This window comes from Ammospiza caudacuta, chromosome 13 (assembly GCF_027887145.1).
Source record: "Ammospiza caudacuta isolate bAmmCau1 chromosome 13, bAmmCau1.pri, whole genome shotgun sequence".
Taxonomy (NCBI): Eukaryota; Metazoa; Chordata; class Aves; order Passeriformes; family Passerellidae; genus Ammospiza; species Ammospiza caudacuta.
Window position 1 is genome coordinate 20198216 of NC_080605.1, and position 25173 is coordinate 20223388.

Consider the following 25173-nt stretch of genomic DNA (forward strand, 5'->3'; position numbering starts at 1 on the left):
CCATGAAAAAAAAACAGACACTCCCTTTCCTTGGAAAAGTCTGGCTGCGGGAGAGGGAAGAGAAAAAAAAAGGAGGAAACCATCTTTGCCCCGTGTGAGGATCGAACTCACGACCTTCAGATTATGAGACTGACGCGCTACCTACTGCGCTAACGAGGCTCCTCGAGAACCGACTTTGCGCGCACGGGTCTTGTTCTCGGCCTCCGCCTTCCCGGGCCATTCTTGGTGCTCTTGTCTTCACCGCCATTCCCGGCGTGCTGCCTGAGAAACCTCTTTCGTTACAAAAATCTCATTTTCAGCACCTCTTTTGATCGTTTCATTGTTCTTTCCCCCATTCCTTCTTTCCCCTGCTTCTCTGCCAGCCAGACCTCATGTCTTTTTGAAAATGGCTCCTCTTTCCCACAGTGCTCTGCAAGAAATATCTTGGGTTTTGTCTTTTTTGGTATTTTTTTATTTATTTTGGAAATGGCTCCTTTTTTATTCCATGTTGTTCTGCAAAACAGCTGCAGAGTCCTTTGGGGTTCTTAAGCATCCTCATCCTGCTGGCCAGGAATAGACTGTGAGGGCTGTGCTGACAACAGGCTCACGAAGAAATCAAATTGCTTCCACATAATTAACAAAAATTAGAGGCAGCCTCATTTGCTGTGAAGAGACGCTGGTCAGCTGGGATTTCTGCAGTGGAATGAGCTCCCTGCTCTCAGAGAGTGCTGAGCACAAGAGGGTCCCCAGTGATGCTGGCTGAAGTGCTGCCCTGAATGCTAATGCAGGAGCCTCACCCTCAGTGAGGGTCCCACGGATGCAGTCGCCATGACAATCGAGCAACAAATCCCCAAACTGGCAGAAGAAGGGAAAACAGAGATTTAATTGATGCAGAAAGTCTGAGAGCATCGCCCACGAGAATCGCTGCAGGGAGGCTGCTCTGCAGAGCAAGGAGATGGCAGAGGATGAAGGAGGAACGCACCTTTGGACACTGTAGAATCCCACAATGGTTTGGGTTGGAAAGGACCTCAAAATCATCCCATTCCACCCCCTGCCATGGCAGGGACACCTTCCACTGTTCCAGGGTGCTCCAAGCTCTGTCCAATCTGGCCTTGGGCACTGGCCGGGATCCAGGGGCAGCCACAGCTGCTCTGGGCACCTCCCCAGGGAACAATTCCTATTCCCAATATCCTATACTTCCCTGCCCTCTGGCAGTGGGAGCCATTCCCTCCATCCCTTGTCCCCAGTCCCTCTCCAGCTCTCCTGGAGCCCCTTGAGGGGCTCTGACCTCTCCCTGGAGCCTTCTCCCGTCCAGGTGAGCACCCTCAACTCTCCCAGCAGAGCAGAGTTTTCCCAGCTTTTGGAGCAGCTCCCTGGCTCCTCTGGGCTCTCTCCAGCAGCTCCACATCCTCCTTACACTGAGGGCTCCAGGGATAGACACAGAGCTCCAGTGGGATTTCATGAGAGCAGAGAAGAGGGGAGCATCACCCTCCTTGTCCTACTGCTCACAGTCCTTCATGGTCTCGCCAGAGCAGATGAGATGCTTGAGCTGCCCACAGATTTTGCCACGAGTCTGATGGGCAGGTGGTGTTATCAGGGTCAGGACACCCTGATTGCCAAGGATCTGGATATGGGATGATGACATGACGAGTCCAGGCTGGCTCATGGTACAAACAACATTGCTCCAGCCCTGGGATGAATAAATGCTCAGCTTCCCCAGGCTGAACCTCTGCATTCCACCCCCTGACTCTGCCCACAGGCAGGATGAGGTGTCATTTTTAGTGCTGTGCTAATCCTTTGGGGCCTCAGTGATGGACAAATGGAGTGCCCACAGCTCTGATTACATTACAAAAAGCTGCTCCAAGCATCTACACCAAGGCACATGGGCAGTGAGTCATGTAAAGCAAACATCAGGGCTTTGGAAATACGGTGAGCTGTTTTCCACCTGTAGGGAACCACTGCCTTTCCCCACCTTACATTATGCTCAGCTGGTACTTAAAGGTTCTGACACAGCTTTCAAAGGCCTTGTCATGTCTGTTTGTTTAGGAAGTGACGGGTTCATGGAGGGGACAGGGGAAAGCACTGATGGCAAGGATTTTTGTGTGAATGAAACAAAAGATGTCCTGGGTGACATTGCCTGGAGCAGAACCACAGCAGTCTACAGCACACACATGCTTTCCCCTCTTTTGCTTTTATATTTTTATCTGAACTTTCTCCTTTCTCACTGAATGTTCCTGCTGCCTAATCACCCTACAACCTTCTCCCCTTTCCCTCACCCACCTGACCCCTACAACCTGACACCCACCTTGGCTCCATGGGTGCTGAGCCACATTTCTCATCCATCAGCCTTCCCTTGGCCCACTGACCCCCTTCCTGTCCAAGCCAGCAGAAGGCAGGGTTGGAAAGGGCTGTGATGGACGGCCCATCACAAATCCATGCCAATTCCCACGGAGCTCCATTGCCCCGTGCTGATTTCCTGCAGACGAGGAAGGGCAAAGGGAGAAGGCAGTGCCCACCTCCATCCCACACAGTGATGCCAGCCAGAGCCCAGCAAAGCCTGAGGCAAAGCTCACAGAGCTCCCAGTCACCATGTTTTCCCTTCTAACAGGACAGAGTGAGGGAATGCCAGCCCTTCATCACATCAGAGAGGAGAAACAATTGCTGTCTCCAATTTCCAAGGTCCTTGAGGGCCAGAAGATGGACACCTGGTGTGCAACAGGGAGGTTATAACTGAATATCACCTTCAACTTCAGTCATTAAAGCCTAAAATTGCTGCTTTCTCCCCTATCTCACCAAACCCATTATCTGAATCAAGCAGCTTTGTTTGTGACAGTAGGGAAAACAGGAAAAGTGCGTTATCATCATCTCCCATCCTCTGTGGCACTGTCTGAGCACCTTCCTTGGAAAACATTCCCGAGTAATGGCCTGGAGCTCTCCAGTGCTGCTGTCTGAGGCAGGCAGCTCACAGCCCTTACCACAGGGCTCTTGGAAAAGGATGTAGGGAAAGGGGAAATGTTATTGTTTCATTTCCCCTCAGCAATTAAGGAGCTGATGCAGCTCTCGCTGTAGCCAATTAGTCTTCACACCCACTAAAGGGCTTTGGATGGGTCCCAAAGTTAGTGTCCTCATTTTCTGTAATCCTGGAAGTGTTTATGCCTTCCCAGGCTCTGAGCAGGGACGAGGCAGCTGATGGCATATCCAGCCAATTATAACCAGAACAGAGAGGGCAGAATGATTTATTTTCCATTTGGCAAGAGGGACAGAAAAATATGGCAAGGCAGGCCGAGACAGATGAACAAACCCTGTCTGCAAGCCCTGTTTGCCACTGAGAGTATTTGCAGCATGTTTTTTTGGCAGGAGCCTACACTGAGATTTCTGCTTTGTAATAAAAAACAAAGACTGCTCCTGCCTCCTAAAAAACTGCTCCCATCCTTGGAGGGAGGACACATCAAAGAGAGAATATCCCAAATAGAAAGGCTGAAGAGTTTTGTTTTAGTCATGTGTGTATTTTAAGCTGGAAAACAGCTCTTCTTGTCCTGGGTCTATGATTTCCCACTTCCTTGATTTGTGGACATTGATCTCACCAGATTTGCAGGACAAACAGCATTGGACAGGCTGGGCTCTTCAGGGGAAATCCAGAGCAGTGCAGAAAAGCTGCTGATGGCTCAGGAAGTGGTCACCTCCTTCTGCTTTAGAGCAGAGCTCCATGCCCTCTCTTTAAGGGGCAGGAGGGCAGGGATAGATGGGATATTGGGAAGGAATTCCTCCCTGGGAGGGTGGTGAGACCCTGAACAGGTTCCCAGAGAAGCTGTGAGTGCCTCATGCCTAGAAGTGTCCCCTTGGAGCCACCTGGGATAGTTGAAGGTGTCCCTGCCACAGCAGGGGGTTGGCAGTGGATGAATTTAAAGGCCCCTTCCAAGTCAAACTTTTAAGGTCACTTCCAATCTTCCAACCCTAGCCATCCCATGATTCTATGACTTATGGAAGAGGGTATGATCTTTCTTCAATGTGCTGTCCTTGCTTCCATGAGGAATCAGTCGATCTAAAGGCTGTGAGCGTCTGGAGTCACCCAAGACATCTCAACACTTCTGCCACAAACAGTTCTTGTCCCTCCAGATTTGGCTCCAGTCCAGCCTGAACAATTTAGCTCTGCCCAACACCTGGAGCAGCTCAGCTGGCAGAAGGATTCTCCTGCTCTGGAGGGGTCAGGTGTTGGGGTGCTATTCCTGGCTGCTGCTCTGTGGTTGTGCAACCCCAGAACCTCTCAACATCAGTGAGGACAGTGCTTTCTGAACCACAGGCAACACAGTGCTCAGCTAATATTTGAACACGTGAGGGATTGCTTCAATCCTAGAGATAGCAAATCCAGGGGAAGACCTTGTTCCACGCTGGGTTATTCCACGGCTTCCCCGCTCTGCCTCCCGCGCTGTCGCTGCTGCTCGCCAAGATGTTATGGATTTTGTGAGTGAAATCAGTACACAAACAGAGCTCAGTGCTGCTCACACCAACTGATTCACCGTGGTCCATCAAGCAGCATCTCCCATTTCAAACCTGATCCTGCAGCCAAGAGCTGTTTGCTGCAACAGCGGGAACAGCAGGAACTGACGTCAGTTATGGTACCCAGCAATGTCTTGGGCAATCCTTCTTGCAGGGGGAGATTTTGGCCAAACATTCAATGAAAATCATGTTTTTGTGATGACACTGCACACATCTGTGTGTTGGCTTGGATTTGCCATCCACAAAAAAGCATGTCTAAAAATCTAGAACATGTGATATTCCAAAAGTGTTGTGCTCCCACTGAGAGACAGGCTCAGCTGTTGTCAGACCTCAGAGAAAACCCACCCAGGCAAAATGTGGGGCTCCTCTCTAGCTTCACTTCTCTCAAATTACACTTTTCTACCCCTAAAACAGATATTTGGCCATTCTCACCACTTTTTCCTTAAGTTCTCCTAACTCAGAAGGTGAAATTTGTAGTGTGGGAATTTGTTCTTAAAGGCAGCCACCATCTTGAGGCAAATTCAAGATGAAAACTTCCCAGAAGAGTTATGTTAAGGCCCTGCAAACAATTCTCTACAGTCAGATTCTGCCTGAAAATCTCCAATAGCAGCTGGGTAATAGCTGCACACTTATAAAGAAACCAAACCCACATTAATCTTGAGCTGAGCTGGATCGATAAGAACAATTTGTGAGCAAAGAACCAAGGGGAGGTATTTTAATTCAGGTTGAAATGCAAGTTATTATCAGCACAGTGTCCTTCCTTTTATTTTATGGGGCTTTTCTCTCTGTGTTCCTGGTGAATTTTGAATTTAATACTGCTGACAGCTGCTGAGCTCCCAGCCCCACACAGAGTGCTGTCTTCCAGGAAGGGTGCAGCACTCCAGAGGAACAGCTTTGTCTGTTCAATGGAAAAAAAAAAAAAAAAAAAAAAGCCTTTTCAGTTCTGTTGTACCAGAAAAATGAGGGGATGATTTATTATTCTGAATGTGAAATACACTCGTTTCATTGTGAGGGAGCTCATGTGGGAAAAAAATAGGAAAAGTGTGAGTTTTTCCCAAGGGAAATGCTGGGAATATCAGCCACGGTTTGAAGTCACTGTTCATACTGGATTTTTAACAAAAAAACACCAACCCAACCTTGTGGAAGAAAGAACAGTTGGGAAAACCTGTGTTGCATTTTTTTTTACTTAGTATTTAGTCTGATGTATTTATTAAGTATTAGTATTTATTAGGTGCAGACAGGAGGATCTGAGCTGGAATCCAAACCCAGCCTGTGCTCTAACCTGCTTGGTAAATTTGGGAAATCACATCTCCTTTGCCTCATGCAAAACTAGGGCTGACAGGGACTGTGGGGGATTATTTACCCCATCCTTCTCCCTGAGATCAGAACAATTCTCCCTGAGCTCTTCAGAGCAGATGTTTTACTAATTTCTCGTTAAATAAAAACATCCAAAGGTGATTATTCTATTTATTTCCTAGGGAATTTCTTCTGGTGCTCAACAGTTCTTACCCTTATCCCAGTCCCTAATTTCTATGGCCTTTTCCAAGCTGTAAGCTCATTATTTCTCATCCTGGTCCCACAGCATGCAGGGAAGAGCTAATTCCCTCCCGCTCTGCAGAAACCTTTTGCATATTTGAAGACCGTGTAATGTCCCCTTTGGGTTAAGTCTCCTCTTCCTCAGCCTAAATGCTTTATAAAGTGTTCTAAGGCCAGGATAGAAACGCTCTGTGGCTCCATTTTTGAAGGGCTCTGTTCCAGCGCCATCGCTGAAGCCAAAGCATTTTCCAAAGCAGCGTTTTCTCAGCAGGGCTGGGGAGCTGTGCTGAGGCAGAGCTGATCCCAAAGGCTGTGTCCATGCTGTCATTCCAACTGCTCCTAACACCTTCCCCAAATCCAGACTCGCCAACTGTCTGTGCTGTCGACACGCAGACACGGGCGAGGGCTGCGCCGAGGAGGGAAAGGTCAGGCGAGTCTCGGTGTGGATCTAAGTTTCCTTCTCACAGTCTCCGCAGATTATTTATGAGAGGAGCATGTGATAGCCCAGCCTGTCAGCAGATACTCTGATTGTGGCTCTCCCCAAGCACCATATGGATGCTTTCAGCCCGAGCTGCAGCCCTGCTAACAGTCGGCTCGTGGATGCAAACCACACGGCACACAGAGCCTGGGATTGTCAGCCCTGACACCAGGATGCACCTGTACACCCCAAAAATAACATTATGTGGCTTCATCCTCCTGCCTTCAGCCCTCAGACACAATTCTGAGAGCATGGTGGAATTTCATCAGCCTGGAAAGTGTTTTTTTTTTTTTTCCAAAGGCAGGCATTTTAATAAAGAAGAGTCCTGTCGACACAGGAATTTGGGATTGGTGTTTTAAGTTGCAGATGTATCAGTGTTCTGCTGGTCATGCATGTCTCACCTGCTATCCCTGGACAGTGATGTGATGGACAGAGCAAACACACACCTCAGGGCTGTATTTCCTTGTTAGTCACATCTTTAATGGCCTCGTAATGACAGGCCACTGGAACTGCGTGACCTTGAATCACAAAATTAGGTCATGAACCCTCATTCCTTTGTGTGAGTGGAGATTCACTCCAACTTCAATGCATCTCTCCACCCCAAAAATGCAAAAACACTGACAATCTCTAAGATGGTTACAGAGCTGTCCTTCTCCATGTACCCCTAAGGACAATCCTGGTCACAGCTCCCTGTTCCTTGGATTGTTCAGTGAGATTGTGCCCTATTGATGCAAAATCATCCTTAACTTCAAACCACGGTGCCAGGAATGAATGTGAGAGAAAGAGAGAGAAAGAGAGATGCAGCTGAAAGGCTCCAGTCAACAGCTTGTGTCAGAAAGCTGCTAAGCAGGAAACAGTTGGGCAGTTTTACTCACAACGTGGTATCTGTGACTGAAGTTGTGATTTAATCAATTCCTCACAAACCGCATGAAACCGGGGTTGCCTTCCAAGAGAATCGGAGCACCTGCTCCTGAAATTTTGTTCTTCCAGTGTAAACTCTGCCCATATCCATGCCAATGTGAAGGCAAACTGGTGACAGATCATTGAACTTGCACTATTGTATGGAGAAAAGTGTTTATGTTGAAGGGGACATTGTGGGCCACTCCAAGGTGGCCATCCAGCGAGTTCATGGAATAATGGAATAATGGAATACCAGGTTGGAAGGGACCTCGAGGATCATCTGGCCCAACCTTTCTTGGCAAAAGCACCATCTAGACAAGATGGCTGAATATTGGAATGCCCAACATTAGGGAATCCACCACTTTCCTGGGGACATTGCTCTTTTTTGTTGCTGAAGGGGAACATGGCCTGGCACCGAGGTGGCCATGGCTTGTCACTAAATGAGGAACATGGCCTGGCACCGAGGCAGTCATGGCCATGTCACTGAATGAGGAACAGAGCCTGGCACCGAGTTGGCCATGGCCGTGTTTCACTGAGGAGAACATGGCCTGGCACTGAGGCGGCCATGGCTGTGCGTCACTGAGGGAAACGGCCTGGCACCGAGGCGGCCGTGGCTGTGTCACTAAACACAACACAGCCTGGCACCGAGGCAGTCATGGCTCTGTGTCACTGAGGAGAACACGGCCTGGCACTGAGGCGGCCATGGCTGTGCGTCACTGAGGGAAACGGCCTGGCACCGAGGCGGCCATGGCTGTGTCACTGAGGAGAACACGGCCTGGCACTGAGGTGGCCATAGCTGTGTGTCACTGAATGAAGAACACTGCCTGGCACTGAAGCAGCCATGGCTGTGTCACTGAGGAGAACACGGCCTCACGGAGGAGAACACGGCCTGGCACCAAAGTGGTCATGGCTGTGTCACTGAATGAGGAACACAGCCTGGCACCGAGGCAGTCATGGCTCTGTGTCACTGAGGAGAACATGGCCTGGCACCAAGGTGGCCATGGCTGTGCGTCACTGAGGGAAACGGCCTGGCACCGAGGCGGCCGTGGCTGTGTCACTAAACACAACACAGCCTGGCACCGAGACGGCCATGGCCGTGTGTCACAGAGCAGGAACACCGCCAGGGCACCGTGACATTCCCCCAGCACCATGTCTGTGTGTCACCGAGCGGCCATGCCGGCGGGGGCCCGTGCCACACTCAAGATGCCGGCGGGGCGAGGCGGGGCCCGGCTGACGCGCTGTCAGCTGACGGCCGAGCGGCCGCGGCGGCGCGGGGGGCGGGCGCCGGCACTCGGAGGTGTCCGCTGCCGCCGCGCAGAGCCGCCGCCGGGCCCGGGCCGAGCGAACGCAGCCATGCCCTCGGAGAAGAGCTTCAAGCAGCGCCGCACCTTCGGTGAGCGCCCCGGGGAGGGACGCGGCGGGTGCGGCCCAGCCGGAGCTGCCAGTGCCGTTGGGCTGCGGGGGGATCGCCGCGGCGGGGAGGGGAGGGGGCCGAGGGCGGTGGGAGCAGCGAGGGTCCGCGGGCGGCTCCTGCTGACAGCGGGGACCCGCGGGCGGAGCGGGCCCGGGGCTGCCCCGGTGCCCCGGCCTGCTCCGGGCTGCGGCGGAGTCAAAGCCCGGCCCGTGCTCCGGGGTTGTTTACCCGGGTTGTTTGTTCGGGACATGGGGGTTTTGTGGTGTGGCGAGCTGTGCTGTGCCCGGCTGAGGAGATCTGTGCTCGGGGTGGGGAGATCTCTTCATGGCATCGTCTGTTATCGACTGCAAAACTCCCAGGAGCCTGGAAAACATCCTCGGTGTGTGTGCCAGGAGCTGGGCCTGCCCTTCCCTCCGGTGTCTGCTCAGTGTCCGGCGGCCTCTGCGCCAGTGGCAGCGGCGTTAAAGCCCCGCTGGCAGCCGGTGCCTGGCGCGGGGAGGGCAATTCTCCACCGGGGCGTGTGGCTCCTGTCTCTGTTTGGCTCAGAAAACGAGCAGGGCATCGAAAAGAGCTGTGTAATGATGGCTGGGAAAATGAGATTAGTGCCTTTGGAGAAGGAGCAGGCTCCATAGAGCCGTGGCACGCTTGTGTGTGTGCGCTCAGGATGGATCCGGAGCAATCAAAGGGCTGGGGATCTGCCCATGTGTGTCAGGGAGGGAGGCTCAAGCGCTGCGAGGGTAACGCGAACTGGCAGCGTAACCTATTTCTGCATGAACTATAAAATCCCGTACGTGAGATGGAATTGGTGGAAGTAATTGATCCAGATTTTCCTTTCTTCCTGCCTTTGGGTTAGAGTCAAGCTGCTTAAGAGAGCTTTGTGATGTGCCCACCCTGGCCTTGGCTGTTGTGCTAAATGTGAGCAGTTCCCTGCAGGGAAGAGGGGAGGATGTGGGTCTGACAAAAGTCTGTGTTTATGCCACCCCTTTTCTCAGAGCCTTCCAAAACTGTTGCTGACCCCATCGGCTGTCAGCAGCCTCTGTTGCAGGTATAAAGTTCAGCTAGGATGGCAGCCAAGCAGTTGCCACTGCAACTACTGTCGTCAGAGAACAGTGTTTATCTGTGCCTGACTGGGGCCTGGTTTTGAACACACCACACACAATAATCTCCATGATTTGCCCGGTTTATGTTCCTTCTACTCCGGGGAGTTCTGCTGAATAACATTGCTGTGAACAAACCCGTTCCAGCTGAAAAGTCAGTGTGCGCCAGGTGGATGGTTGGTCTCACTCTCTCCACGCATCTTTTGTGTTTTTGGTTAATCTTAAGAAGTGTTTTAACGAGGTGGAGCTCTGTGCCCTTGCAGCGCTCCTGCTGTGGGAATGTGGCTCGGGATGTGAGGTGGTTTCAGGTGAAGGCTTCGCATGCTCCTTGCCTGAGCTCTGCTTGATTCACCTGCAGCTCCCAACGGTGATTCAGGGAGCTGCATTCCTTGCCGGGCTCCCGAGCAGGATGTGCTCCATGGGCACAAACACGGACACAGGGATGTTATTGCTGAGTGTCCTGCCATTAGCATTCCAACAGGAGCTGGCCTGAGTGCTCCTCTCCCCGGGCAGGTGTGCGTTCAAGGCGTGATGCAACGCTAAATCATCTCTCTCGGAGCTGTTTGGAACCTGAAAACAGCCTGGAAAGCCCCGTCCTGCTGCAGAGAGGCTTAAAATTGAGTTCACTGAATGTGAAAGTAGGCAGGGGACAGACAAACGAGGCAGCCCCTGAAAGCAGCTGGGCTGTTTACTCTGCCTCGTGTACTTTAGCCAGGTTCATGATATCTGTTCCATTAATATTCCTGTCTGAGGAAAGCTGAACTTTATCCCGAAAACTGGCACAGAGAGGGGCAAAACGTGTAGGTCCAGCAGCTCCTGCAACAATGGGTGAGGCTGAGTCAAAATAAAACCTGGAATTTGGTAACAGGAGAGCACACAAGGAAAGCTGATGCTGCCAGGCTTGGGCCAGTCCCGGGGCTCAAATAATTGTTGACCATTTCCTCTTCTGGGACCCGACAGAAATAGCACAGGGTATTTAGTTGTTCATTTGGGTGGTGTAATTTGAGGCCTTAGCTGTGTGAGGTGAAATGTGTGCTTCAGTGGGCAGCAAGTGAGGGGTGTGGGGAGGAAAGGATCTCCTTTAACACTTTGTAGGAGTGCCTGGCAGGTGCACACAGTGCTTGTCACCTTGGCTTAAGGAGCAGGGGATCAGCTGTCACAGGAGAGGTTGTACTCCTGATAATGCTGGCCCATTTGGAAATTGCTTTGCCTGAATTTCCTCTTCTGGCTTTTCCTGACACATGGTCCCTCTGTTCACTGGTGGAGAAATAAGGAAATAACAGCATTAACTGTGAATGTTTAAACAGTTTTTTTTTAATCCCTTGCAGAACAAAGAGTGGAAGATGTACGACTGATTCGGGATCAGCATCCCACTAAAATACCAGTAAGTCCAGTTCTTTTAATTTTTTTACTTCAGTTTCCAGCCTGATGGTCTTTTTTGCAGTTAGAAAGCTGTGAAAGAGCTGTCCTGAGGAGACCACATGAGAACCTGGCAGCTGAGGGTGGCTCAGCCTGGATTTCAGGAGCATTCTCAAGCAGCAATTCTCACGGTTGGTGTGGTGCAGCAAGGTGCTCTCAGGGGCTGCAGGAAGTGGCATTTCCGGAGTTCTGCACTTGTGTTTTGTAACTTGGAACAAAACCACACCCCAGCTGAGCTCTGAGGTCCTCCTGAGCACTCAGCTCCTCTCTCTGTGGTTTTCTTCTCTGAATTAAGAGTCTTCAGAGGCTCAGCAAGAAGAGTGGACAGGAGTGCAGAGGCAGAGATGGATTTGTTTATCAGAAAAAAATCCTTTTCTCCTGGGATGGGCCAGTGCTTAGGTCTCCAGGAATGCTGCTGGGCTGTCCAGCTCACATTGGATGTCACCCCTCACCCTGTCACTCCTCAGCTGCTCAGCTCCAAATGCTGCCCAAGTTTGTATTTTATTTTATTCACTGCATCCTCAAAGTTAAAATGCAGAGAATATCCTTCAAGCAAAAGGCATGGGTTGTGTCCTGTCACTGATGAGTTTTTCAGCAGAGGGAACTGAATGGGACCCTCAGCCTTGGGCTCTGTGATGGGATTTGGTGACCCCAGTGTGTGGAAATTCTGCTGTGAACCAACTGCTGCAAACTGTCCCCACTCCCCGAGCAAACTCACTGACAGAAGCTGCTGTAGAAACAGAAACTGAAAGGTTTTCAGCTTTTCTTGGGCTTTAAACTCCTTCCTTCACTTTGGAGCTGCCACTGCTGCTTCCCTGTGCAGCTGGGCATTGGAACAAGGAATACTTCACAGCAGAGATTTTCTGACTTTTTTGGAATGTTTCATTTTCCCAAAAGGTGCTTTCCTTGCAAATCTGTTTCCTGACAAATATTGCTTTTTCCCTCACCTTTCAGAGACCACTTAGCCATAGTCCCCAAGCTCTGTGACCACAGATTGAAAGCCAGGGATTTATGGCAAAACCCTCACTTTAAATCAGCCATGGCCAGGTTCCAACCAAAAATTCAGAGGTACCTAAGGAACTTGCTGGAGATGTGGTGATGCAAACTCCCAGCTCTCCCTCCCTGGAGTCTTGCTGGGCCAGTCACTGCCTCGTTATTGTCATTTGCAGTTCTGCATGAGATAAGGTGGCAATGTCACACCAGATAATAAATCCCTCCTGTGCTGTCAACATCCTCCATTCTGCTGTTAGAAATATCTACTGCTTAAAAATAGTGGGGCTTTGTTACCCAGAATGAGCCAGCATTTATTTAGAGTGATGTCAGGCTCTTTCTCTGGTAGAATTCAATCAGCATCTCTTCACCTGTGCAGCTTTTTAGGATCAACAGAGCCAGACCCCGTGAGCATGGAGAGGATCCAAGGCACTGGTGTCACGTAGCTCCTGGTGACTGGAAATCAACAAACCCCACATGGCCCTGGAAACAGGAGCACACGAGTTCTGAGATCACTTCTCTAAAGCAGGAACTACCCTCAGTTGCTGGGCAGGGTGTTCCTTAAATTGGGAAATCTGCAGTTTCTCTGTGAATTAAGTGGTTATTGCACAGCAGTCCTGGCAGAGTTACTGGTTCCTGAGCGTGCTTGAGGAAATTTTCTCCTTAATTTGGAAATTGGAGGGTTTATACTCTTCCAAAGTAGCTTTTTCTCATGTATTAGAAGGAACCATGGGAGGTGAATGGAACAGCAGAGTCATCTGGAGTGGTGGATCTTAGAGAGATGGCCTGAAACTGGAGAAATTCCAGAGACAACTGCTTGATCTGTCAGACTTGTACAGCAGCACAAAGCCCTGGTCAGCCTCTCAGTGTGTTAGAGGGGAGTGGGCTTGGTCTTTCCTTGGATTTTCTTGTTGCTGGGTTAAATGACTGCAGCAAAGGAACTCTCTTAAAATTGCACTGAAGCTGTGGATGTGTGCTGTAAAATCCCTGTGTGTTACCCCTCTGTGCAGTGGCTCTAGCAAACAGAACAGAGGAGCACGTGAAGGTAATTAATTCTCATGGAAATACAGAGTTGTTTGGGTTGGAAAAGACCTTTAAGATAACTGCGCCCAACCATGGATTGCTGCTTCTCAGACTGGAGATGCTGCATTCACAGATGAAGGGAAATGGAGCTGGGAGGGGGAGATGGGGGCACCAGACACTGTTCCTGCCTTTCACATCTTCTGCTCTTTGTGTTTCTTCTCAGGTGATCATTGAAAGGTACAAGGGGGAGAAGCAGCTTCCAGTTTTGGATAAGACCAAGTTCCTGGTGCCAGATCATGTCAACATGAGCGAGCTAATCAAAATTATCAGGTATTATTGCTGGGATTCCAGTGTGAACTGACCAACCTCGGACTGTGATGCTCTGTTAATTCCCCCCTGATGCACTTGGGAGGTCTAAATGGAAAATCCATCTAATGAGCACTAGGACAAATCAGGAGAAGGTGCTTTTCCTTTTGCTTTGCTGGAAAAACCCCACTCTGAAGAGAGCTGGGCTGGTAGTCTGCCTCCAGGAGAAATCACATTCCCAGAGCTGTAGGAGGAGTGTGGGGCTGTGAATCCCTGGCTGCCGTGGGTCCTTCTGCCTTGGCTATTTTGGGATTCCTCCTCTCTTCTGCCATGGAGTCCCCCTCGGGAGTGGCTGCCTCTTGCCACCCACTGGGAAGGGGAGTTTGGGCTCAGAGCCAGAGCTGGGATGTCCTGGCATCCTTTGGGAATTGAGGTTTCCCTCAGTGACAGCACTGAGGCCTGGGAAACCCCAGCTCAGGCCAGAGTGTTTCTGCCCTGGCTGCTTGCTCAGCTTACAGGAAAGGCAGAGGGGAACAGCCCCGAGTGGAAGTTGTGTGGTCAGAAATTCTGCTAGAAGTGCATCTCTGCTGGCTCAGGAAGGGTTCTCCAGAAGTGAGCAGAAAACCAGAGCTTGTTTTGTGCTGGTCAGGCTGCAGCAGGAGCTGGTTTGTGGAGGCCACGGGCTGTGGAGTTGTCCAGGGTGTCCAAACAAAAACTGTCACAGGCAAATCCCAGCTCCTGCCGGAGGCAGAAAGGCAGAGAGGGCTCTGGAGACAGGAACCAGGTTGCTCAAGTCTTGCAGAGTTTCTCAGGAACATGAAAGCCCCTGGGCACAGAGGTTAACTGCAGGCTGAAGGATTTTCTCACCTTTTTTCTCTGGCTTTACTGTTAATAAATAATTTGGTACTGGCCAGACTTGGGCCTCAGCCAGCTCCAGTGATGCACAGCAAAGCCCATCTTTCCCAAACCTTGGAGAGCTGCTGCCTTCCCTCAGCCTGCTGTCTCTGGAGTGATTAGTGTGGCTTTGGGAGGGTCCCTGTCCAGGGAGCTAAATAAATCCTTGTTTCCAGCTGCTGCTGCCCCTCAGCAGCGAGTAGAAGCAGCAGGAAACTCTTCTGATCTATTCTTTCCTTGCTTTGGTGGCAGCTGCACACTCCTGAGCTGCTGCTCTCACTTGGTTTATCCAGTGGGAAGAGCTGCTCTCTGCAGACCTGCTCTGCAGGAGGCAGTTTAGCAGGAACACCCATTTCCCCGAGCTGGAATGATCCAAGGGAAATCAGAAATCAGAAATCAGCTGTTTCCTGTGCCAGGCACTTTGTGCAGCCTGTGGCTCCCTGCCCTTCCCACCGTGCTTCTCTTGGGAAGGGAAGAGGAGGAGAGGGAGCAAGATGCTCCAAGGTTAAGCCCAGGCCATTACAGAGCTGGTGACAAAGTGAGTTTAAAACTTGCCCAGGTTTTGCAGGGAAGCTCTGCCTTTCTTTCCCAGTCTTCCCAAGGATCTCTGGGTTTTCATTCCAGTGAGCTGCCAGCCAGAGGTCCCTGGTTATGCCAGGGGTGCTTCTTCCCAGTCCCTCCAGTTCAGTGCCCTTCTGGAGTGCAGCCTTGCCCCTGAGTAAGGGCTCTGCCAGGGGATGCACCTGCCTGGATTTAGCAATTCAGCCCAGTTTTGAGGGACAGGGCTGGGTGGGGACATGCAGGGAAAGGTGCCCATGACAGAGGTTGGAATGAGATGAGCTTTATTGAAATCCTTCCACCCCAAACCATTCCCTGACTCTCTGCTCTGACCTTGCTGCTGAGGACTGTCCATTGCCTGTGACAGTGTTTACAGGGGTCTGAGGATGAGGGAAGAGATGAGGATCTGACTCCATGTTTCAGAAGGCTTGATTTTTTATTTTATGATATATTATATTAAAACTATACTAAAAGAATAGAAGAAAGGGCTTCATCAGAAGGCTGGCTAAGAATAGCATAGGAAAGAATGAAAACAAAGGCTTGTGGCTCGGACTCTCTGTCCAAGCCAGCTGACTGTGATTGGCCATTAATTAGAAACAACCAACATGAGCCAATCAAAGATCCACCTGTTGCATTCCGTTGTTTACATTTTGTTCCTGAGGCCTCCAGCTTCTCAGGAGGAAAAATCCTAAGGAAAGGATTTTTCATGAAAGATGTCTGTGACAGTTGCCATCTGTCCTTTGTCTCCCTTCCCCCTCACCCCTCCCCAGGCGGCGCCTGCAGCTGAACTCCAACCAGGCCTTCTTCCTGCTGGTGAACGGGCACAGCATGGTGAGCGTGTCCACGCCCATCTCCGAGGTGTACGAGAGCGAGAAGGATGAGGATGGATTCCTCTACATGGTCTACGCCTCCCAGGAGACCTTTGGAGCGCCGGCCTGCGCCTAGGACACGCCGCTGGGCCTGGCCCAGGATTTGGGTTGAGCCTTGGCCATCACCCCCACTCTTCCCCACACACCCCCCAGGGAAAGAACCGGATGTCACCTACGCTCTCAGTCCTTAGCATAGTCTTGCTTTAGCAGGTGTCTCATCTCACCTTGCCTTGTTTGTGACTATTAAACAGTACAGACGAGCACCTCCAGCTTTGAAACCTGCCCTAATATTATTCCACACAGGCACATTTACAGGTCTGGACCTGACGAAAGGAGCCCAATTGTGCATGTGACACTTGCAGAGAAAGGGACACTCTATTTACTTTTAATGAGCAAACAGGCACCAGGGAGGAACTAAAGTGTTTCGCATGAGTTTGCTGGAAATTCTCCCTACAATTCCTTAAATTTTTTGGTTTTAAATGGGAAGGTTTCTCATGAGAGCAAATGCATTTTAATGGTCCAAAGGGGAGCTTTTTCTTCTGCAGCTCCATCAGACTCGTGTCAGTGCTGCAGGGAGTTAAGGCAAGTGCTCGGGGTGAGCTGGGGAAGGACAACTCTTTGTGTCTCCGGTTTTTGGGTGCCGCACGCTCAGGGGCGGCGCCGCTTTCTGGAATACTCATACCAAACACCACAGCTTTATCGTAGATTTAGGAAGTGTCTAACTGTAAAATGCACACCCAGACAGGTAACACTGAAATAAACTCCAGTCTGTTACGAATTCCCAATCCCTGTGTGTTCATCTGAGCTGGCTTCCAGTGATCCATAGGATCCTGCCCCTGGCCCGGAGGTCGGCAGTCGGGAGGAGCAGCTCAGGGCCGGGAGCGGCTGCCCAGAGCTGCCGAACAAATGATTTGTGGCACGGCTGGAGGCTCCTGTGTCCCGGGCAGGGAGCAGGCTGTGCAGAGGGGAGCTCTCCCGTGGGATAACCTGTGTTTCTCTAGGGCTGTCAGCAAGGCGTGGCGGGATCCCCGCGGTGTCCGTGTGTCCCCGGTGTCACCGGCTCTGGCGGGGACAGAAGCAATACTACAGCGCCTGGCACTGCGCGGGGTGCACGCGTTGTACCTCCTCACCTCGTACCTCCTCCACTCTTTGCATGCATCTCCTTTTCCCGGGGCCCCCTGCCCGTTTTTTATTGTCCTTTGTGTTTTTACTCCGACGTGAACTTTTCGATGCAGCTTGTTCTCTGTTTAGTTCTGTTCGTGTAAGAACTCGTTTAACTCATAACTGACAACTGTACTTGTAATTACGATGTGATCGACTGATACAAATGTTGCTTTTTTAAAATTAATACAGTGCTGATATGGATGGATTACATCCCAACTTAATTCCGGCTCATGTGGTTATTCCTAGGCGTTTTCACAGCAAAATAATTAAAGGAATTAAAAATAATTCTGTGCTACTGCCAAGCTGGAGAAGCCCCCACACAGCTGAATCCCTTTAAAAGGAAAGCCAATAGCAAGGGATTCTGTTTAACTCTTTATTTTCCATACATTAAATTTACTCAGATAAAAACATTCTAAAAATGTACAATTTAACTTTTAACAAAGTATAATAAAACATAAAAATCCCAATACCAGAATACTTGACATTTACAATTCAAAATCAAATTAGCTGAATATTAAATATTTACAAAACTATTTAAAATATTTATAAAGTTACATGCAGAATTTGTAATACTAGAAGTGATCGAAGTAAAAGAAATGGCTCAAATGGAGCAGGAATTTCCTTCATTCCTAATGGAAAGTTATGTCCAAGAGAAGCTGTTAATCTGCACTTGAAAACACATGGGATTTGCTTTCTGCTTCAGTACCAACACAGTTCTTGTGTACATCAGGAAAATTTCAGGGAACAAATGGGTAATTCCAAGGGTTTATTACAAGAGCTGTGGGGCCTCAACCAGCCAAAGTGATTCCTACTCTCACAAACTCCAATATGTGGATTTTTGTCCAGATTTGCCCATATTCATCCCATTTCCAGGTGTTCCAGACTAGCCCCAGTCCAGCCCTCCCAGGGTCCCTCTGGCACAGCTCTGCTCCCCTGCAGGACTTTGGGAGGAGCTTTGCTGTGCCTGGTGCCCCAGCCTGGATTTCTCTGGGATTTGGGGACATGGCCATGGCCTGGTGCTGGACTCTTCCTTTGGGAAGTCTGGTGCTTAATTTGCCAAGATTTAATGAAGATTTAATGAAAATTTTTCACAAAAAACTGAGTGTGACAGAGCTGGTTTGGATAAAAACCAGTTCTGATAAACTTTAGTATTGGTTCAAATGTGGTTTTCAATAAAAGTCAGGTGGAACCCTCTGATCAGTATCTCAGTTCCCTCTCCTCCCTCTCTGCACTACCTGTTAGGGTCGAGCCCAGAATATCTATTAATGCTTAATTTGCAGGGTGAGGAGGAGTTCACTGGAAATTCCATCCTATTTCGAGTCTTTCCATCATCAAATGGAAAATGCAGCTGGAACTGCCCCACCCACTGCTCCCTCCCCTGGGAAAGGCTCCTCACTGATTCTCCTGCCCCTGCAGGGAGATCACTGGGGATTCCCTTCCCTCTTACACTGAAAAATCATTCCCATTCCACAGTGAAATCCATCTGGAGAACTAATTCTTTTTATACTTGCAGGACAAAGATAGGGCTAAATAACATTCTTTGAAATCTCCATCTTTCAATGTACAAAAATAGGGTTTAAGAACTGGTTCCTTCAGGCAGGGCAGCTGGAACTCTACTATTCCCACCCAAGCTGCCTTGCTTTCTAGGGGTAAAAAGATGGATTTGTGCCTTTGAAGAAGAGATTAAGGATAATTTTATGGAATTAAGGTGCTCTGTTCGGACTTACCAACTTTGGTTGTTGTGGGTTCAGAGTGGAGGGTGTTCACTGGCAGGTCTGAAGCCCCAGCTCGCTGGGATTTGGGGAAGGCTCTGAGGTTGCTGCTGACTCACCAGATTTTCCTCTCAGGACACTCGTGTTGCCTCCAGGTCCTTCTGGACTGGATCCTACTCCAAACCCAGACCCAACCGTTCCAAAGCGCCACCCAAACGCAGCCACAAGCCACTTGAAGAAACATCAGCCAGAACTTGACACAAAGGAAACAATCCCAAAGAAAGGAATGAAACAGTTTGCTGGAAACATCAGCCTGAACTCTACACACAGGAAAGGATCCTAAAGAAAGCTCTGGAGAAAGGAATGAAACAATTTGCTGGACAGACATTCAGTTTTACAGTCCTTTTGATATGATTTTTTTCTGTGAGGAAGATCAGACACAACTGTGCCCAGCCCTGGGCAGTAAAACAAAACACAACTGGTACAGAAATGACTTTTTTTTTTTGCTGCTGCTGTTTTTTGCTGTTTCAAGAGGGTTTTTTGAACACTCACATGTGTGTTGAAATACAGTTTCTTTAAATACAATTTTAAAATACTGTTTAAAAAAAGTGAAAAAAATAATAACAACAACAATAATAATAATAACACTAAGTTTGGCTTTCAGCACATGTTCCAGGCCACTGGAGAGACCCTCAAAGCTGCAAATAGTAAACACGGAACTGCACGTTTTCCTTGGGCATGATGCAGTGGGACAGACTGTTCCTACCATTGTCTTGAGCTCATTAAGGCAAAGTAAATTGCATTGTCAGTTTTCATCCCTTTAGTGTTGTAGGTCTGAAGGTTGTTCATGGGAACACAGGGAACGTCCTCAAACGCAGGCAGAGCCAACAGGGAGCTGGGCTGGGGATACACAAATCAGGGGGTTCTTATTGCATAGCAATAAAAGTATCTTTGTTTGTTTGTTTGTTTGTTTGTTTGTTTGTTCTGCAAATTGAGGTTCTGGATCCCTCCCTGGCCCAGCTGGGTTCTGCCCACCCACATTCCCGAGGCTCTCCTGATGCTCGTGATCCCACCAGGCTGAGGCTGCCCTGGGAGAGGCAGGGACACAGGGATGGCCCAGAATGTCCCTTTCCTATGAGCAGGGCCCAGGCAGGGCTGAGCTCCCCCCTGACACAGCCCCAGCTCCTGGGGGCAGCTCCACACCCTCCTGCTGCCAGACGACTTCCCAAGCCAATCCTATGGATTCATCCTGCCGTAAGGAATTCCTCCGAGTGTAAACAAGGCTTCAGACTTTAAAGGTGTCTCCCAAATTACAGGATGCAAATTTCTCTCTGTCAGACACTTTTACAGAGGAGGCCTCACCCATTTAATGCTGTCATATTCCCAGGGGGGAGAGCCATGAGGATTAGGATCTTCTTTCAACCAGACAGGACCAAAGTGTTTCAAATTAGCAGTTCGAGATGGGTTTGGCTTCCTCTCGAGTCCTAATTTAGATTTGTCACCCACAAATGATGGACTAAGTAGTTAACACCAAAGCTACTCATCTACAACCTACTGCAACGAAGGAGGCCGACAAGAAATCCTTCCAAGTCTTGATAATAATGAAGTTTTTACTACCTTTTACATGTTTGACTCCCACCACTCCTGAATCCTGGGGTAGGAGCCAAAGGGTATTTTATATAAAGTAAAGCAAAAGCTTATCAACTCTGCTGCCAGAGTTCCTTAGTTTGATTTTTTTTTTTTTTAGGATGGTTTAAAATTCATTTACAAAAGCAGAATAATAAGGTTTCTGTGAAAGAGACCTATATACAGTAACAGGACGTAAAGGTTTTGTGTATTACAGGAAAATATCCTTGAAGCTTTTATGACTCTGGAGTCTCTGGGACTTGGACCCTTGGAAACTAAGTTTATTCCAGTGCTGGGAAGCCAGCACTAGCTAGTAATAGGTGAGACAATGAAGCACGAGTTTGTTTCCAGAAGGAACCGAAACTGCCGTGTGTGTTCTTTTGGAAGGGAAAAAAAGAGACTTTTTAGGATTTTTATTGTGGAATTAAGTCCCGTAAGCCTGCTGGTGCCAATTTGTAAAGGTTGGAACTTCTTTGCCTCTTGCACTGGTCTCAGAGTGACACTGTCTGCTAAAAGTGCAGAAAGCTTGAAGAGTTTTACATTCTTCTGTAGTGCAATCCTTAAAAATCCCAGAGATTAGTGCCTGATCACTTTTGAAAAAAAGTAGACATTTTACCTAGCCCAGGGGTGCCAAAGTCCTTCTGGCCACTCCTACCTTCCACCTCAGAACACAGCTGCCCTGGAGTCAGGCCTTTCACCTTGGAAAAGTCCATTTGTGGCAACATTCTCCAGCCAAAAAAGTACAGGGGATGTTGTACTTCCAGCAGGAACTGCAGCTGGCCAGCTCCACCATCCATCCATCCATCCATCTGTCCATCCATCGCTCCGAGGACACCGAGTCAGGAGTTCCAACAACAAAGCTTGAATTTGGCAATCACAACTGGGTTGGCTGCACCCCTACGCTAGATTTTCTACCTAGTCTAATAAAGTAAAGCACCTTTGGATTAAAAAATACATTAAGCTTAACAGCAACTGGACGTCTCAGTTTTGCAGTTCGATCTCCGTCGCTCTCCATGGCTTTACAGCATCGTGGTGCCAGCTGGGGAAGCTCAGTCTGTGGAGTCCAGGCTTTCCGAGGGAGGGGCGTACTTCAGCCTGAACGTACCTGGGACAGGGACAGGGACACAGGGTTACACATCAGTCCCTCCCACGGCCTCCCAAACCAACCTGCTGCCTCCTCCCACGGCCTCCCAAACCAACCTGCTGCCTCCTAGCCGTGCAATGAATCGCTGGAGCTTGGCTGTGCAATTTTAGGGCTGGCACAATTTTGTTTTATGGAATCACAGGATCCCACAATGGTTTGGGTGGGAAAGGACCTTAAAGCCCGTCCAGTTCTAACCCTGACACCTTCCACTAGCACAGGGTGCTCCCCCAATGTCCAACCTGGCTTTGGACACTTCCAGGGAACCAGGGGTAGCCACAGCTTCCCTGGGCACCTATGCCAGGGCCTGCCTACCCTCACAGGAGGGTTTGAACAGCAATTCTTTATTTAGGTTATTGTGTTGGGAGGAAGGGAAGAGGATCAGAGATTTCAGTTTCTAAAATTCCAGGGGAACTTGCAATAATGACCAAAGGTGATCTGGCTGACAATGCAGAGGCAGCAACAGCAGTTCGGCTGCAACCTGTCCACAGCAGCTCCCTCCCTTCCTGGAGGTTTCTTCCCTCCCTAAAAAACAGTGCCAACCCCACAGAGCACACCCGAGGACCTCGTCTGAGTCCTCCTCATGGGACTGCCTAAAATCTGCCAATAGCTCAGACCATCAACTTTTAATAACAAAATATTTTTACAAGCCAGAGACTCCAAGACACCATCAGACCCCAGGAGCTGGTCTCAAGGCCACACTCTGGATTGGATCCTACTCTAAACCCAGAGACAAGCATTCCAAAGGGTCATCCAAATGCAGCCATGAGCCACTTGAAGAAACATCAGCCATAACTTGACACAAAGGAAACAATCCCGAAGAAAGGAATGAAAGGCTGGAAACATCAGCCTGAACTCTACAGCCAGGAAAGGACCCCGTGTGTCCCCCCAGCCCTTACCTTGCCGATTGAAATCCATGGGTGGCTGTTTGCAGTCCTGAGCTCTGTGCCCGCTGGCCCCGCAGTTGTAACAGGAGAGGTTCCCGTTTTTTTTGTGGCTTGACCCGTTGCCGTTGCCCATCATCCCCTGTGCCTGGTACACCCCGGCCGTGCCCGCCATAAAGTTCTGCATGGGGGGCACGGCGAAGGTGGACTGGCCGGCCATGACGGAGTCAGGGGCCAGGCCGCTGTTGTAGGCCGTGTGCACCACGGGGAACGTGGTGCTGCTGTTGTACTGCTGCGTGTTGATGTAGCCGTTGCTACACAGGGGGTTGAAGGGCAGGAAAGGGAAAGTAAACATGGAAGGTCCTGAAAAGGGGTGCTGGAAATAGTTGGCGTAGCTGACGGTCATGCCGCTGGAGCCGCAGTTGCCGCTGCAGCCGCAGGAGCTGCACACCATGCAGCCGGGGGGCTGCGGCGGCGGCTGCTGGTGGTGGTGGTGATGGTGGTTCTGGTTGGGGACGGGCACGCTCCCGGCCGAGCCGCTGCTGCTGCTGCTGCTACTGCTGCTGCTGCTGCTGCTGTAGAAGTTGTTGTCGGCGCCAGAGGAGAGCGTGGGGCTGGAGCTGGGCGCGGGGCAGCTGGGCAGGTTGGCCATGGTGGTGAAGGACAGGGACGGGTGGCTGCTGGAGGAGGCCGCGTTGCTGTTGGCGCAGAAGCTGCCCTGCATGGGCGCCACGGGCACGCTGCTCATGGCAGAAAAGGCAACTTTGGTGTTGGCTGTGTACAGAGCAGTCCGGGGGTTGATTATTGCAGGGGACACCGTTATTTGCATATTACTGGAGCAGGAAGTCTGTCCGGCCATGGAGGAGTCGGTGGGAAGAGACGACGACACCAGGAGTTTGATGGGCGGACGAGCCACGTGGAAGACTGTGCTGGACGTCACCGTGGCAGCCGTGCTCGTCTCCACTATGAGTCCTGGCTGCTGGGCTGGTTTGATCACTCTGTCCAGAGCGGAAGCGTGGACGACTTTGGTGCGAGGCCCAAAGTTCATGGTGGACGTTGGGGAGCTGCTCTCGGCACCCCCCGACAGCACCTGCAGGGGCTGGTGCGGCGAGGACGCGGACATGACATCCACCACGGCGTTCCCAAAGCCCTTCTCCATCTTGATGCTGCCCCTCGAGCCGGGAGACACTTTATTCCTTTCCTCCAAAGACAAGAGGGAGTGCACGGAGGACGAGAGCAGCTTCATGTCGGCGGAGCCGCGCTCGGGTTTGTGCACGGAGCCGAGCATGCGGATGGGGGCCATGTGTGAGGGGCTCGGGGACAGCATCTGCATGGGCAGCGCGTGGTGCCCGCCAGGGCCCGAGCCAGCGTCGTTCTGCACGGGCAGCACCTGGGCCGTGGGCCTGGCAGAGCTCGAGGGGAAATGGTTCAGCAGCATCACCGGCTTCTCCTTGTCCGCGGCGTCCAGGTGGAGCTCCAGGCCTGCGGAGAGAGGGGCGGTGAGGACAGCCCTGGGCGGGGCAGGGGGCGCGGCCGCGGGGCTCAGCTTACGTCTCTCGTTCTCCTCGGCGCTGTCCGAGCTCTCCTCCCGCGCCTGGATCCCCATGGGGCTGGAGCTGGAGCTGGAGTACTCGGAGGAGCTGCCCTCCCTGGGCAGGGGGTGGGCTGCCTGATCCACGTCCACTCGCAGCTCTGCGGGGACAGGGGACACGGAGGTGACACTGACAGCACCTCAGCAGGACACTGAGGCCATGCTCGGCATTTACAGGGACACATCACAGGTGGAACAGAGCGGCTGCCCATTCCCACCAGAGCCATGGGAAAATCGCATTTTATTACCCCCAGTAATCACCAAAATCAGACAGTTTGCTTGCTCCCCATTAAGCCAATGGCTTTTGGGAGATAAAGCTCGGGGAAGCAGCAGCACAGGAGTGAGGTGACCCTTGTGCAGGCACAGCTGGGCACAGGAGTGAGGTGACCCTTGTGCAGGCACAGCTGGGCACAGCAGTGTCCCCTGCTCCCCTCACCTGCAGCGTGGTTGCCCCGGAGACTCTGGATGGGCCCCACGTGGGAAGTGGGGGGAACCCTGGCCACCCCACTGCTGGTCACTGAGGAAGGTGTGGAGGGGTTTAGGCACCGTTTCTCTGACTTCTCCCTACAGGGTGATGGATGGAGAAAAGCATGAAGAGACAGAAACTGGCTAAAACATAAATAAATAAATCCATTTCTGAATGAACCCAAAGCAGACAAAGCCCAATGAACAATCCACTGCTGCTGTGCCCATTTCAAATGGAAACACTTGGAAATCACAGCAGTGCTGACCAGAACTGCCAGCAGTTAGGGCTGAACTATTTGCCATCTGATTACAGCCCTATGCTCTTATTTGTCCAGGGTAAAACATCACCAAACTCTGACTAAACTCTAAAATTCTGTCACATATTATGTCAGCACATCCCAAACCCAAAGAGAAAACAAACACAGCCCCAAGTTTTCCTTTTCCAAACAAACTCTGGAAAAACTAAGATTGCTGATAAACGCTGCCAAGGAGCTCTGAAAAATGGGCAGAGATTTGGATTTCTAATTGCTTTTTAAGGAACAGCAGTAGCTGCAGAATAAACACTTTCCTGTGAGTGGAGATGCAAAAACCAGGACAATCTGTTGCATCAGTGTCCCCAAAGGGCTGTCA

The 25173-nt window shown here is 50.6% G+C and overlaps 2 protein-coding genes and 1 non-coding gene across 3 annotated transcripts in view; 1 reads left to right on the forward strand and 2 right to left on the reverse strand.

Annotated features, from left to right (window-relative positions):
• Nucleotides 1–86: 86 nt before the first annotated feature.
• Nucleotides 87–159, reverse strand: TRNAM-CAU (transfer RNA methionine (anticodon CAU)). Its single transcript has one exon. It is a non-coding gene; the product is annotated as a tRNA-Met (tRNA).
• Nucleotides 160–8654: 8495 nt separating this feature from the next.
• On the forward strand, nt 8655–17345 carry MAP1LC3B (microtubule associated protein 1 light chain 3 beta). Its single transcript, XM_058813315.1, has 4 exons — nt 8655–8783; nt 11230–11285; nt 13557–13663; nt 15862–17345. The coding sequence occupies exons 1-4, from the start codon at nt 8744–8746 to the stop codon at nt 16034–16036; spliced, it is 378 nt and encodes a 125-aa protein (XP_058669298.1). The 5' UTR covers nt 8655–8743; the 3' UTR covers nt 16037–17345.
• A 163-nt stretch (nt 17346–17508) lies between these two features.
• ZCCHC14 (zinc finger CCHC-type containing 14) overlaps nt 17509–25173 on the reverse strand; it is a 51492-nt gene continuing 43827 nt past the window's right edge. The window contains exons 10-13 of the mRNA XM_058813455.1: nt 24515–24642; nt 24039–24179; nt 22503–23969; nt 17509–21567 (exon numbers count right to left, since the gene is read on the reverse strand). Of these exons, the coding sequence (XP_058669438.1) occupies nt 21512–21567; nt 22503–23969; nt 24039–24179; nt 24515–24642 (1792 nt within the window). The 3' untranslated portion in view covers nt 17509–21511. The remainder of the gene's footprint in view (nt 21568–22502; nt 23970–24038; nt 24180–24514; nt 24643–25173) is intronic.

Coding starts and splice junctions, on each gene's coding strand:
- MAP1LC3B (XM_058813315.1), top strand. CDS start 8,744: ATGCCCTCGGAGAAGAGCTTCAAGCAGCGCCGCACCTTCG. Junction 8,784..11,229: donor CAAGCAGCGCCGCACCTTCG/GTGAGCGCCCCG, acceptor AATCCCTTGCAG/AACAAAGAGTGGAAGATGTA. Junction 11,286..13,556: donor AGCATCCCACTAAAATACCA/GTAAGTCCAGTT, acceptor GTTTCTTCTCAG/GTGATCATTGAAAGGTACAA.